At 36.3% G+C, this 16,389-nt stretch overlaps 1 protein-coding gene and 2 non-coding genes across 3 annotated transcripts in view; 1 reads left to right on the plus strand and 2 right to left on the minus strand.

Moving 5' to 3' along the window:
• Positions 1 to 828: 828 nt before the first annotated feature.
• On the minus strand, positions 829 to 916 carry Trnay-gua (transfer RNA tyrosine (anticodon GUA)). Its single transcript is given in 2 exon segments — positions 829 to 864; positions 880 to 916. It is a non-coding gene; the product is annotated as a tRNA-Tyr (tRNA).
• Positions 917 to 1,759: 843 nt separating this feature from the next.
• Trnay-gua (transfer RNA tyrosine (anticodon GUA)) lies at positions 1,760 to 1,847 on the minus strand. Its single transcript is given in 2 exon segments — positions 1,760 to 1,795; positions 1,811 to 1,847. It is a non-coding gene; the product is annotated as a tRNA-Tyr (tRNA).
• Positions 1,848 to 10,029: 8,182 nt separating this feature from the next.
• Positions 10,030 to 16,389, plus strand: part of LOC123546104 (uncharacterized) — a 29,633-nt gene continuing 23,273 nt past the window's right edge. The window contains exons 1-3 of the mRNA XM_053551184.1: positions 10,030 to 10,105; positions 13,280 to 13,347; positions 15,906 to 16,071. Coding sequence (XP_053407159.1) covers positions 10,038 to 10,105; positions 13,280 to 13,347; positions 15,906 to 16,071 — 302 coding nt within the window. The 5' untranslated portion in view covers positions 10,030 to 10,037. The remainder of the gene's footprint in view (positions 10,106 to 13,279; positions 13,348 to 15,905; positions 16,072 to 16,389) is intronic.

The following is a 16,389-nucleotide window of genomic DNA, read 5'->3' on the forward strand; positions in this document are numbered from 1 at the left end:
GTGACCTAAGGATGATAGTTAATATCCACCTACCAACTGAGCTATCACGGGAACAGACTTGTCACTGTTTACAAGTGTACCTATGTAAACATAATATTAACGTATTTTTGAGTAATGTCTCTGTAAAAAGCAAAACTGGACTGTCTGTGTAAAATTAAAAACTATTATGTATAATTCAGCGGCCTATATTTCCATATCATTATGAAGTGCTTCGTTGACAGTTTCAAGTGTGAAGTGCTTTCAAACAATTGATTAAAGAATGACAGTTTACATGTGCAACAGTCCTCAGCTCTCTCAACTGAGCTCTTGTCATCGTTTTCAAATATATTCATGTAATTTCGACTTATATATATAGCGAAATACAAATCAATATATTACGTATGAATATTTCTACTTTGGGTTTAGCCTATGCAAAATTAAAAAAAAAATCTATAGCGTATGATTCAGTTACTTCCATAACAACTTATCAATCATAGTTTTTATTAACGCATTAAGTATGAGTAACTTTTATGAGTACTGTACGGAATCCTGTTGGGGCCATTTATAATGTCGCCGTCGCATTTGTGGGGTCGACACACGACAACGCGAAGTGACATAGCGACATTACGAAGTGACACCCGACAATCGCAAACGACGGCGACAATCCCAAACGACAATGTCGCGATATCCACTTTTGTCGTGTGACGACCCCACAAACGCGACGGCGACATTATAAATGGCCCCAACAGGATTCCGTAGTACTGTAATAAAACACAACTAGATTCTGTCAGCGCTAAATTAAAAATTCTGAAATATGATTCAGCGGGAGTCTGTACCCTTGATACCAGTTACCGCGAACCGGATTCGAACCAGTGACCTAAGGATGACAGTTAATATTCACTACAGTCCTCCGCTTTACCAACTGAGCTATCACGGGAACACGCTTTACTTACTTTTCATTGAAGAACATAAGATTTATCGATTAACGTATTGGTTAGGAGTAATTGCACTGTAATGAAACAAAACTGGATTTATCTGTGCAAACTTTCGAAATAATGAAGTATCATTCAGTCGAATTCATTTTAAAAAAATGAAACTTTAAAAAAAAAACAGTCTCGTGAACCGGATTCGAACTACTGTTGACCTAACGATGACAGTTAAAATTGTGCTAAGGTTCTCCGCTCTATCAACTGAGCTCCCGCCATTGTTTTTAAAATGTACTAATTTTCTTCAGAATAATCGAGCGAAATACAAATCAAAATCTATTACATATATATATTACATATGAGTAATTTTTCTTTCGATACAGTGAGTGCAAAATTTAAAAGTTATGATGTATAATGCGCGTTTGTTATGGGTTAATTCTATAATATTACTTTTATTAACGCATTAAGAGTGTTATAAAACAAAACTAGATTCTGTCAGTGCAAAATTAAAAGATTATGAAATATGATTCAGCAGGAGTTTACTTCTATAGTATGTACCCTTGTTACCAGTTAAAAGAGGGACAGTCCCGCGAACCGGATTCGAACCAGTGACCTAAGGATGACAGTTAATATCCCTCTACCAACTACCACGGGAACACGCTTCTCGTATTTTATCAAAGTACATTGGATTTGTCAAGCGTTATATCAACAGTAACGTATTGGGTATAGTAATTTCACTGAAATAAAAAAAATCGCTTCAGTCTGTACAAAATTTAAAAATAATGAAGTATAATTCCTACAAATTCACTTCCAAAATATTACAACCATTTTAACCAGTTTAAAAATAGAGACAGTCCCGCGAACCGGATTCGAACCAGTGACCTAAGGATGACAGTTAATGACCACTACAGTCCTCCGCTCTACCAACTGAGCTATCACGGGAACACGCTTGTCGGACTTCACAAAATTTATTGCATAGAAGTCGTAAGACAGACAGACGTTCAGATTTTGCCAGCTTTTTAAAAGACAAAATACTTAGCATATGAAGTATAATTCAGCGGGCGTTTACTTCCGTAATACCATGTACCATTGTGTGCAGTTTAAGAAAAGGGCAGTACAGTCAAACCTGTCTATAAAGACCACCATTGGAGAGCCAAAATGTGGTCTTTATTAGGAGATGATCTTTATTCACAGGTTAAAATACACTGTAAATGTTAAAATGGGAAACAAAATATGTGGTCTTTAGAGCCAGATGGTCTCTGTTCAGAGGTGGTGGTCTTTAACAGGTTTGAATGTACCGCAAATTGGAATCGAACCATTGACTACAGATGACTGTTAATATACACTACAGTCCTGTGCTCTCACACACTCAGCCATCACGGGGAGTCACTTATTACATATATGAAAATATTACTCTTTATTTACTAGTATGTACACTGTTTTAGCCAGTTTTCAAAAATAAAGAGCCAGTCTGGCGAACAGGATTCTAACCAGTGACATGGGAACATCAGTTACCTTCCTCCCGTCACCCAGATTTTCTGAAAACACGTTCTGAAGTGCTTGACAATAAAAATGCAAAACGGAATACAAATAGATATGAATATACGAGCAATCGCGATAGTTTGATAATACGCCGACACCAATTTTTACCTGTTTAACTATATTTTACGAAATCAAATATAACCTAGTCCATGTAGATCACCATCACCTCACCTCTAACGGGAAACTAAACTGTTTAATTCACGCACACAGTACCACTCAAATTCTTTCAGTACCACTCAAATTCTTTCTATGAACAATTCGTATGTGGAATATCGTCCCAAGCAATTTACAGTCCAGCTCCAGCGAGCGACTGACTTCTGTACCCCTTATTTAACGTATTGCTTTTGTTTTTAATAAAAACATGATAGTTTTATTCCCGTGAGAACTATCTCACTTTTATTAAAAATAACAACTGTTCACATGCATGACTTGCGCTTCTGCCATATAACCACAATATTATGTATGTATATGATGCACATTTTTATTTTATATTTTCACTATTATATACAATGTTCTTTTGTTGGTCACTGGCAATCAAGGACGGGCATCCACACAGAACCGTTTCTTTCAATGATGGGTTGGGCTGAAGTCATATATATCTGAGGTCATCGTAAAATAATGACGCTCATACATGGTCTCACTGTAAACTTATAAAACTCATAGATATGGGGTCATTTAAAAGTTATGGAATTCATAGATGTGTATTCCACGTAAAGTCATGGAACTCATTGATACGGAACCATTGCAAAGTTATGAAATTCATAGATGCGGGTTCCTCGTAAAGTTATGAAACTCATAGATGCGGGTTCCTCGTAAAGTTATGGAACTCATAGATGCGGGTTCTCGTAAAGTTATGAAATTCATAGATGCGGGTTTCTTGTAAAGTTATGGAACTCATAGATGCGGGTTCTCGTAAAGTGATGGAACTCATAGATGCGGGTTCCTCGTAAAGTTTTGGAACTCATAGATGCGGGTTCCTCGTAAAGTTATATAGATGTGGGTTTCTCGTAAAGTTATTAACAGAACAGAACAGGTTTTATATATGCGGAGTTGAACTTACGCTCCTCTTCCATACATGTTATACATACAAACAAGGTGCCAGCATATCAATATAAAAATACACTTATATATCAGTAAAAAGCAAAAACAACAATAATGGAACATGTATGTGGCTAACTTATTTAAAATCACTTTATTGGTTGAATTAAACAGTACGTATTACTGCTGCTACTGTTGGAAGTTCTAGCAGTAACAACAATAGTTGGAAGTTGAACGCGATACAATATGAAATTATGTATCTTTTTGCAGTCGGAAATTTTAAAATCTTTTCGTCTTTTTATGTCTCAGGAAACGGGCTCGGAACTCTGTTACTGCTGTAATTCACAACTTTCAGGAGAGTTTGAGGACGCATTGGACGATATAGGTATATTGTTGATATGTTTGTTCAAAAGAGGTGCATATTACGTTGCTGACCAATTTTCAAGATACCGACGGTAGCGTATTGTTTTTAGAATTTTTAGATGTCCGAAAATGGGCTCGAATCCTTAATTGTTACTGCTGTAATTCACAGCGTTCCGGAGGACTTGGAGAAGAATTAAACAATGTAGATATATTGTTGGTAAGTTTGTCCAAATGATATATGCATATTACATTGTCGACGGATTTTCAGGATGCCGACGGCATACGTCCAAAGAAGGCCTCACATGTTTTGGTGCTTAGTTATTGATATATTCTGCGCCAAAATGATGCACTTGAGCCTAGACTTCGTCACCTTAGGTCATCGTAGGGGCCTTAATGAGATACAAAATGAAATTAGTTGTAGCAATTCATGCATTATGCGCCCATGAAGAACGGTGATATGTGTAGAAAATCGTATTTTTTGTCATTTTCAAGAGTCCGAAAATGGGTCCGAATCATTGTTACTGCTGTAATTCATTGCTGGTATGAATGCCCAAATAACAGTACATATTACATTGCCGACGGATTTTCAGGATGCCGACGGCATACGTCCAAAGAAGGCCTCAACACGAAATTGAAACATGCATTGGGGCTTAGATACTGCTGTATTCGGCGCCGAAACGTTGCACTTGAGCCAAGATTTGGTTACCTTGGGTCATCGTTGGAGTCTTTGTGAGATACAAAATGAAATTTGTTTTAGCAGTTTATGCATTCTATGCCGACGAAGAACAGTGAAATTTGTTCAAAAACCGCAATTTTTGTCATTTTTCAGGTGTCCGAAAATGGGCTCGAATACATGTTACTACTGTAATTCACAGCGTCCAGGAGGACTTGAGTATGAATCAAACCATGCGGATATATTGTTGGTATATATGTCCAAATAATAGTGCGTATTACATTGCAAATCGTAGTTTTACACTTCGGTAATAAACTTAGATACTATTCATATCCGGAGTAGCATTTTATATATTTGTACAATGTACACAACACTCTGTTCGTATTAATATTCTCAAATCATCCTTGCCTGAAAGTGTCAATAAGTGTCTGCTTGAAAATATTTAGAAACTGTTTGTTAGTATATATAATGGGTTTTCCAAAACATAACCAAAATCAGTGGAACACAAAAGGTTTTGGATTCGGAATGGAACTCATAGATGTGGGTTCCTCGTAAAGTTATGAAGCTCGATCATAGTTGTGGGTTCCTCATAAAGTTATGAAACTCACAGATGTGGGTTCCTCGTAAAGTTATGAAACTCATAGATGGGGTTCCTCGTAAATTTATGACACTCATAGATGTGGGTTCTCGTAAAGTTATGAAATTCATAGATGTGGGTTCCTCGTAAAGTTATGGAATTCATAGATGTGGGTTCCTCGTAAAGTTATGGAATTCATAGATGTGGGTTCCTCGTAAAGTTATGAAGCTCGATCATAGATGTGGGTTCCTCGTTAAGTTATGAAACTCATAGATGGGGTTCCTCGTAAATTTATGACACTCATAGATGTGGGTTCTCGTAAAGTTATGGAATTCATAGATGTGGGTTCCTTGTAAAGTTATGGAATTCATAGATGTGGGTTCCTCGTAAAGTTATGAAACTCATACATGTGGGTTCCTCGTAAAGTTATGGAATTCACAGGTGTGGAAAGTTATAGAATTTACAGATGTGGGTTCCTCGTAATGTTGTTGAATTCATAGATTTGGGTTCCTCGTAAAGTTATGAAACTCATAGATGTGGGTTCCTCGTAAAGTTATGGAATTCATAGATGTGGGTTCCTCGTAAAGTTATGAAACTCACAGATGCGGGTTCCTCGTAAAGTTATGGAATTCATAGATGTGGGTTCCTCGTAAAGTTATGAAACTCACAGATGCGGGTTCCTCGTAAAGTTATGAAACTCATAGATGTGGGTTCCTCATAAAGTTATGGAATTCATAGATGTGGGTTCCTCGTAAAGTTATGAAACTCACAGATGCGGGTTCCTCGTAAAGTTATGGAATTCATAGATGTGGGTTCCTCGTAAAGTTATGAAACTCACAGATGCGGGTTCCTCGTAAAGTTATGAAACTCATAGATGTGGGTTCCTCGTAAAGTTATGGAATTCATAGATATGGGTTCCTCGTAAAGTTATGAAACTCATAGATGCGGGTTCCTCGTAAAGTTATGGAATTCATAGATGTGGGTTCCTCATAAAGTTTTAGAGCTCAAAGATATGGAACCATCGTAACTGCATGAAACTCACTGATATAGAGTATGCATCATCTACTATACTACTTGTCCTTTCGCGGAATCATATACTGCGCTCCTAAAGTCGCGCAATACTCGTGCATATTTCTAGATTACAAATCTAATATCCTATAAGAATATCACTTTTCTTTATCAATTTCATCAAAAGTTCCATCTATTACATTATCTGACAATATAGATTAAAACAAACTCTTTTCGTTATTCGTCCCATGTGGTTCTGGGACGATCTGTGTATGAAAAGAATTGGAACCACTGCCTTACCCTTGCGTGATCGTAAGAGGCGACTAATAGGGTCTTAACACTTGGTTTTGCAGTAACTCTGTGATTCCAGCAGGTGTGCAAATTTTGATTCCAAACCTCATGCTTTTATTTCGATGTAAATGAGATGTGGAACCAAAATTTGTAGTCCTGTTTGGCGCCATATAACCTATACTGTGTTGGTGCGCCGTAAAACCCAAATAAATAAATAAACTTTTCGTTATTCAACAAATTCTATCAGTTTCAAACGCATTATTTCCATTCAGATAATTGTTTACTGAGGATACGTTCACAATAATATTTATTTGCAAATGCAAAATTAATGGTAGATTATAAGGTTCTTTCACTGGTGGTAGGTGCATATGGGAATGTCTGGTTCGAGTGTAACTGTTTTTGGCGGTAACGAGGCTGTGCCGAGTTACCGCGTAAACAGTTACCCGAGAGCCGGATATTTCCATCTATACACTTACCCCAAGTGATGGAATCTTTTTCTTGCATGCCATATTCAACAAATTATAGTAAAAATAAATTCAAACAAATGACTTTGTTATAGCACTTGTTTCTTACAATAGTAGCGCATTAACAAAATGGGGGAACTTTACGTCCGTAAACAGGAAGTACGTCATGACGTTACAAATACAGTTCCGGTTTTGTTTTATCATCTGTAGTGAAACTGTATTTTTTTCCGTAAAATAACGGTTTTTGAATCGGGAAATTCATTGTAAGGAACAGAGAGAACTATCAGGGTATTTGATTTTTATCTGGTTTTACGTAAAGTTATTATAATTACTACACGAACTTCTGCTACAAAAATGTAGTTCGTTATACGTCATTTAGAGCACGAGAGTCATCTTCATCTTACACCCCGGGGTGTAAGGTGGAGTTTTCAAGCACCAGTGAAATCACCAGAAATCCCAGTCTGGTATGCAAGAAGATCACTTTCAGACCAAATTAAATATTCTATCAAAAATATTTCTAGTACTAATACACGTACAATAATCTATAACACTACATCCAAACGTACTGTTATTTATAGATTGTTAGATTTGTCTCGAGAAACAGCCTATGCACGAAATTCTTCAGCGGAAATATTGCGCAACTTTAGGAGCGCAATATCATTCCGCGAAAGAATGAGTGCATAATATTATTTCTTGATGCAAATCTAATAATTCTTTTATTGCATACGCATGTGCTAATAATCAATTCATATTAATATCCCTAACTGACATAAATGTGTTCATTAGCATGAGTAAAATTTAAGATTTTGACGTTAAAGAAATGTTAACGCCTACATACATGAAACTTCCGTCACAAATGACAAAACGCATCCGATGTGAAAAATATTGACGTTTCAGGTTCCATTGTAACTTAACGGAGTTTATAACTAAGTATGTAATAAATATGTAAAATCACCACTATTACCTCCAAATCTGCCAAAATGGTGAACACATAATACGTTTTACAAAATTCTGTTAAGTATCTGCCGAATTAATTGACAACATCATAACTATTGTGTCTAAATATTTATTACCGTTGGCATGAATAATATAACGAAGCTGTTACAACAGTATATATTCTATATTACCTACAGAACATAAAGGACAACCTTTTCAAAAAGATATTCCTTTATCATGCACTTTAACTTGAGCGTATCAGTTAACCGCAACCTATTAACATTATAGATCTGTCTGTAAGTCGATGTTATTAAAAAATAACCGACATATCCGAGAAATAAGCTTTACCTCCTAAAGCAATTCCCGTGAATTCCGTCCAAATAAAAAATTAATAAAATAATAAAAGTAGTCACTATATACTGTGCACGGATTCCAAGTAAAGCATGCTTCCAACATCACTTCAAACGGACAAATGTGTACAAGGTCTGCATTCATTGGAATACTGATGGTTTTACTTGAAAAAATAATAGTTAAATATGTTCTATATCAATGGAATCCATTTTTGCACGATGCGTTAGCAACTGAGCATTCGAGCATCGAAGCTGCGCATTGAAGAAGCAATATAAAATAATAAAAATGAGTTTATTCTGTACATTTCTGAAATTCTTTAAAAATATATGTACTTAAATTAAGATACCTGGTATTGGCTTAGACTTTGATCACCTTTATCTTTGATAGCTGTCAATACTTCACAATGACCTGAACTAATGGGTAAGTTTTAAAGCTGCACACAATCGTCTTTAGAATAAATTCCTTCCAATCATATCTGGCTGGCGCAAGACGGTCAATGGGAGGTAATCATAACTTCAAAAGTTTAAGTTTCCATAGCAAAGTTTCGACAAATGTGATATAAACATTTCTAATTTCAAACCACTTCCAACGCAAAGCAGGTTCATTTGATTTAATCTGATGTCCAAAAACAAACGGATTTGGTTGAGCTATTATGCTAGGTTATATAGCCCAAGACTAAATTATCGGAACTGGGCATTTATAACTTACATGGCAAGTGTACCATTTCACTAATTCGTTTTCTGATATCATGAGATGTATCGAGCGATATCTTTAAATTCAGTGTATTTAAGGATATTACTAATTACAAATTTAAGATTATTATAAAATGCCTTTCTGATATCATATAGAACAGAGTTCAAGACATAATAAAGTCTATGTACACAATTCTGATATCCTTACTTAATACGATCTGATGATATGATAAATTCGTATTTTTATAGCTGAACATACAACATTATTTCATTATATCAACGAGTCGTCAAAATTTTAAAGATATCTCCAAATGTGCGTAATCTATGATAGGCCTATCGTTTAGTCGCACAGTAGTATCAGTGTAAGACTGTTTTTATGAGCTTATTAAAAAGTTGTATCTATGAATGGATATCAGTAATAATTTATATATCGAACTGAAGATATCATGAATTGAATGCGTCATCAGAGTATTTATTACGGTTCTAATTTGAGTAGGCCTAACCCTGTGGAATTTAAATTAATTCCGCAAGTTGTTCTATTCATTTCTTTATATGAAAGTTTATCGAATCTACTGTACTGTAAACGTGCGAAAACGATTGCTTCCCGCTGCTCTCTAGAAAATATTATGCCTTCCCTATTGAAACTGCTAGCTACGGGCCTGCAATTATGTTATTTTTTATCATCAAATTAAGTCAGAGAAAACGAGAATCATTTCTGGTAGGCTACTGTACTCAACATTTATTGTAAAGCAACTGTAAGGAAGCACTAGGTGGATTGAGTAGCAGTCTTTTACTTTTTCTACCCCCTCCCCCACCCCTAGCGCATGGCCATAATGTATCAGTACTGAACGTTTGCCATTACTATAAATGATGATGATGATGACTATAAATGATGATGATGAATGATGAAGCATTAAAAGCCATTTGGGCTATCTATTTATATAAATGTTCTATATACAGTATGCTATTTTAAATAAGAGGGGGACTCTTTTTTTGAAAATGTTCTCGCTCCCTTCCCTCACCAAAAAAACTTAAATTATTGAAAATGTTGTTAAGTGGAATTGAGATCAATAGTAGATAATATTATAATAGCTGAGTAACATTTAGGACCTAAGGTAGAAGCATCGCCTCGCTGCCCAACAGCTACGCCACTGCAATTTTCTAACTATTCACTACTCTCGTGGCGGCGACTTCAAAATGGCGTCGAAACGAAATTTGTACAGACCTGCCCAAGTTCAAGAAAATGTTGGCCAGCGAAAACCAAGGCATGCTTTTTTAGTATTACAAAAGCGAAAATATGCAGTTATATAGTTCCTTTCAATTGCTGTCTGGATCAATGTATCCTCAATTAGAATAAGTTAATAAATTCTGTCGAAATAATGCCATCACATTTCGCGATGTGGAAGATTTTCAAAATTGTCTCTCGCCAGTCTCGGAATACATAGATAGTAAATTAATGACGCGTACACGTATTTATTATTCAAAATGTGTTTCAACTTTCATAACAGTCAAAATTTGCTAAGACCACTGTTGTGAAACGAATTTTTCATAAATTCGTGATAACGCGAAAATGGTTGGCAACAACCATAACCAAAGAATATCGTTAATTTGGTATTCAAGTTTGATGGTTTCTGGAAAGGTACAGAAATTGCAATCTATTTTTAGACGTACTTTGATGAATTCCAACCTAGCTATGGGTGGGGAAATTAAATTTATTTGTCATAATTTTCAGTCAAAGCAGTGGTCAGGAATTCCCAATATTTTTCACTTGTCCATAGACAAGTGAGACTTAGACAGCCCGGACCAGTATGTGGAAGCTACCACTACGCGGACACATATGTTCTGCAAGGTCTACGCATTTTACCCTATCTTGTATGACAATAGTAACGTCAATAACATTCGCTATACATACATTCTTCTGGTAATGTACAATATATATTTCAACTTTCACTATAGACACTGGCGTTGTTCCAACAGACTGGAGAACTGCTAATGTTGTTCCTATTTTTAAGAAAGGGGATCGTTCTAAACCATCTAATTATCGTTCAGCTTCTTTGACTGCAGTCGCATCCAAAATGCTCGAACACATCGTCGTTTCAAATGTTATGAGTCACCTAGACTCCCATTTAATATATTGCATGAAAATCAACACGGATTCCGTCAAAAGCGTTCATGTGAGTTGCAACTATTATTGACCATAGATGATATCTCCAAACATATTAATGCCGGACATCAAGTTGATATGGCTATCCTGGATTTTTCCAAGGCTTTCGATAAGGTCTCCCACCAACGTCTTTCTTCAAAATTAAACTTCTACGGCATCCGAAACAACACCAGACAGAGGATTGATTCATTCCTAACAGCTAGAAGCCAGAAAATCACGGTCGAGGGTGCGACATCTTCTTCATCACAGGTCACTTCCGGGGTACCCCAGGGGACTGTCCTGGAACCCTGCCTATTTCTGCTATACTGGTTCGAGTCGTAAATTCGGCCACTTTTTGCGTTTTTTCATAAATATTTCTTTCTTTATACAATTGATTTTTACAAAATTTCTACCATATGTGCTTTAATACAAGCAACATTGATTGCTATCATTAACGACTGTTTACAGTATGGTAAACAATAAAACCGCGCTTAAAATAACGGACAAGTTTAGCCTCCATATTTTACCTTCTAGAGGTTGTAAATATTCGGCCGCTTTTTGAACATAAAGTTGGTTATATTTTCAACATTGTCTTTGAAATAAATCGATGCTACAGCCAAAATCGTTCTTTTTTCAACAAATTGAAATCAGTTTGCAATAGCATACTTCGTGGGAAATATTTGCTATCAGAGATTTAAAAAGCGCCTGTCATCCTTCTCACACCAGCATGGTACGTAGTTTATTTTTTACGTCACTGTTTATCACACATTCTTGCGTAAAACTGCTGTTCTTGTCACTTTTCGGGGGTGTTTTAACAGGAAAGTAAAGAGATTCTCGCGCTCAAGTGCTGTTATAACACTTTTTATACATGCGTGTTCCGTGGCAAAGCATAAATGTACTATGGCCCCGAAACGGATAATTCAAAAGGAAATGAATCCAACGTGAAAAAAAACAACGTAGACATGGAAATTCAATGACGTTGAGGGACTATATATATTCATTTACTTTGTTTTAAACGCGTTTTATGCTAATTATTACATGTTCTTCTCGTGTTATAAAGTTTAGATTTGAATTAACCCTTGCCGGGCCTGAGCATAAACGAGCGAGTGCGATGATGTCACGCGACCCGCAAGACAAAATATTTGCTATTTAGAGTACACAACTTTAGGGAATGACAACTTTTTTTCTACTCACCTCCACTTGTTGTTTTTTGCCGACATTGTTGCTAACACAAGTGTTTGTGATGACACAGATGCGTTCTCAAGCATCTGGCTCGAAAAAAAACTTTAAAGTGGGTGGCCGAATATTTACGACCTGGCCGAATTTACGACTCGAACCAGATCATCAGTGACGTAGCAGATAGCATATCCTCAGAAATCCAACTTTCTGCAGATGATTGTTTTATATCGTCCAATCATAACACATGAATATCATCGATCACTGTAAGACGACCTGAACCATTTGGTACAGTGGAGTGAATCATGGCAAATGGAGTTTAACGTGAAAAAATGTGCCATCATGAACTTTTCTAACTCTACTAATAAGAAAACATTTAATTATACTATGAATAATGAAAAACTTGAAACTGTAAAACATCATCCATAACTGGGGGTAGAATTGAGTGATAACCTCAAGTATTACACACACATAGAACAAGTAACAGGTAAAGCATCTCAAACGCTTGGATTCATCAATGAAAATTTGTTGAGGAACCTCAAAACATGTCCATCAGTCGTCAAAGAAAGAGCTTATCGTACTAGTGATTTCTTTGTGCTTTTGTTTTTGCTTGACTGTTGACTCTCATTTTTTCTCAGCAGCCGAAGTTTTAACAAAAATTTGTCCAAAACTTTGTGAGAATTGTTCACATTTCCGGTTTCTAATTGTCGAGCTACCATGACATTGTGCAAAGCCATGCTAGACCGAGACCAAGAGCTAATCAGAACGCGGAAAGTAATGCTAAATTCTAGACGAAAGTGTATGGTTTCTCCATAACTTCAGCAATGGAGAGGCCCTTGTTGGGTTTTGTCACCTCTTACTTGAAGCAACAGCATTACTAAATTATTCTTCGTTTTTCTCAGTTTTATACTTGAGAATATACTGTGCTTGTCAGCAGACAAATGGAATGAAAAAGTTCACTTGTTTGCCTGCAAAAAGTCCCGAGTCGGACAAGTTGGATAAAGGAATTCCAGACCCCTGAAGAGTCTTTAAGACCTCTGCCTGTTACAACATTTACACCTGTGGGGTGCCTCCATGGCAGAGAGTCTTTGATTCTGAACTTTCTCTTTTTATATTTTAGGAAAACATTAGCGCAGGGCAGATTGATAACTAATGGTGCCCCATCACAAGGCAGTGTCCCAGCCTCTGGTAATTATAGTATTATTTATTTTTACGTTTTCTTTACTCTACATAATGTTAGAAAAAATTGTCAAATAATAGATAGTGCATTTTTAGCTCAACTGTTTGACAAATTATAGGTGTACACTCACATGTTTTACAGCATTGGTGTGCCAGTATAGAATTAAGCTTTTGTTTGTGAGCTAGTAATTCAGTAAACACCACATCTGACATGAGCTACACAGGTTCTTTAACTCTGTTCTGCTTTTGTAAAAAGCTATGCTACATTTTCATCATAGCAGTTTTGGGTTAGTTTTTTGTATGTAAGTTGGAACTATCTCAGAAACAGCTAGATGGAACGAATTGAAACTTAACACACTTGTTCAGTGTTATGTTATGACACTATTATACACAGATACCTTAACTCTGTTTGCTGTTCCACAAAGTTATGCCCCTTTCTCAACTGAGCATTTTTTTGGTGTAATCTGCAGGGCTCCACAATTCCACTTGTCTGCATATAAATACGAGCAGAAACTAGCTAAGGACTTTAAAATAGATGCTTTTCTGTTTTTCCTTAGTTAATTGCAGGATGAGTACAGAATCTATTGTGGCAGGATGAGAGAACAGTCTAGGCAGCTTGTCTTGCAGGACGAGTTGTTTTCAAAGAATTTGTCGAGCCCTGATTTGTTATCTCATTAAACAATGTTAAAACAAGCTAATACTTCATAGTTTGAATAAATTATCATAAGGTAGTTATCCACTGTATAGGATACAAACATTTGCTGGAAATACGTTGAAGCATTTTATTAGCTCACCTGTCACATAGTGACAAGGTGAGCTTTTGTGATCACCCTTCGTCCGTCGTCTGTCTTCAGTCCGTGTGTCAACAATTTCTTGTCTGCACGATAGTGGTTTCATTTATGATTTGATTTTAACCAAACTTGCACACAACTTGTATCACCATAAGATCTCGGTTCCTTTCTTGAACTGGCCAGATCCCATTATAGGTTCCAGAGTTATGGCCCCTGAAAGGGCCAGAATTAGCTATTTTGACCTTGTCTGCACAATAGCAGCTTTATTTATAATTTGCTTTTTACCAAACTGGCACACAACTTGTATCACCATACGATCTTGGTTCCTTTCTTGAACTGGTCAGATTCCATTATGGGATCCAGAGTTATGGCCCCTGAAAGGGCCAAAATTAGCTATTTTGACCTTGTCTGCACAATATAGCAGCTTCATTTATGATTTTATTTTAACCAAACTTGCACACAACTTGTATCACCATATGATCTTGGTTCCTTTCTTGAACTGGCCAGATTCCATTATGGGTTCCAGAGTGATGGCCCCTGAAAGGGCCAGAATTAGCTATTTTGACCTTGTCTGCACAATAGCAGCTTCATTTATGATTTGAATTTAATCAACTTGCACAAAACTTGTGTCACCATAAGATCTAGGTTCCTTTCTTGAACCGGCCAGATCCCATAATGGATTCCAGAGTTATGGCCCCTGAAAAGGCCAAAAATTAGCTATTTTGACCTTGTCTGCACAATAGCAGCTTCATTAATTTTATGATTTGATTTTAACCAAACTTGCACAAAACTAGTATCACCACAAGATCTTGGTTCCTTTCTTGAACTGGCCAGATTCCTTCATGGATTCCAGAGTTATGGCCCCTTAAAGGTCCAAAATTGGCTATTTTGGCTTTTGCAGCCATATAGAGACTTCATTTATGGTTTTATTTGATACAGACTTCCAAAATATCTTCAACAACAATAAATCTTGGATTCTATGACAAATCAGATCCATTTGTAGGTTCCAGAGTTATTTTATATCTGATTACCTCCCCTGATTGTAATCAAAATGGATTTATATCAGTAAGTACTTAAAGGATTTATTTGAAATTTCATTATTGTCATTAGTTAGACTGAGTCAATGAGGGTAGATAACTATGGACTGATTTTATGTCAAATTACCTCCCTTTATTTCAAATTAAAATGGGTATATCTCTGTAACTAATGAAGATACTGATCTGAAATTTCATTTATGTCAACAGATTTATTTGGCAGATCCTTCTTTTGTTCACTTACGATAATTTTTTTTTAATTACTTCCATTTTACGTTACTATAAATAGCTTGTTTTTAGTAACTTTTTTATTATTGGCCGTAGGGAAAAACCGAGACCACTTTTTTGTGGTACAACATGGATGGTACCTCCAGTTTTCAGTTTGTATTTTGACATATATATCTGTACCTAGTAAGAATTTTTTTTTTCTTTTTGGTTTAATTTCTTCCCTTTGTTGTTCCTGTCCTTTGGACTTAGATATTTTTTCTGAGGACCTTCTTGTCCTCAAGTGCAATGATAACAGGTGAGCGATATAGGGCCATCATGGCCCTCTTGATTTATTGAAACCTTGTGAAGATTGACTAAAATATATATGGAGTGGCTTTGCGTTTTTAGTAAAGAATTTTTCTGATCTACAGTCAGGAATACAAATATACAAAGCAACATTACCCCTACTACAATAAAGACTATTTTTTATAAAGATACAATTCATGTTAATCACAGAAGCAGTCTATTGTTACAGCATCTCAGAATGTTAGCCTGGCGTCTAATACATCTGTTAGGAAAGTGGCAGTATCACGTCCAAATGTTAGTCACATGATCAGTGATGAGTCGACAAATGATTCACAGCTTCATCAGACATCTCTAGTTCAGGGCAGGCTGGAAGAATCAGTTTTCTCACCTAGAAGGTAACCATTTTTCTTTTGTAATTATTTAGCTCACCTTTTGTTTGTTTGTTTTGGGTTGAACACTGTTTTTCAACAGTATTTCAGTTATATAACGGCGGGCAGTTAACCTAACCGGTGTTCCTGGATTCTGTACCAGTACAAACCTGGACAAATGATTTCAGACACAACGTCTTTTATCAAATCAACCCGCCCGCTTAGCTCAGTAGGTAGAGCGTCGGTCTACGGATCGCGGGGTCGCGAGTTCGATCCTCGGGCGGGGTGTATGTTCTCCGTGACTATTTGATAAACGACATTGTGTCTGAAATCATTAGTCCTCCA

This window comes from Mercenaria mercenaria, chromosome 9 (assembly GCF_021730395.1).
Source record: "Mercenaria mercenaria strain notata chromosome 9, MADL_Memer_1, whole genome shotgun sequence".
Taxonomy (NCBI): Eukaryota; Metazoa; Mollusca; class Bivalvia; order Venerida; family Veneridae; genus Mercenaria; species Mercenaria mercenaria.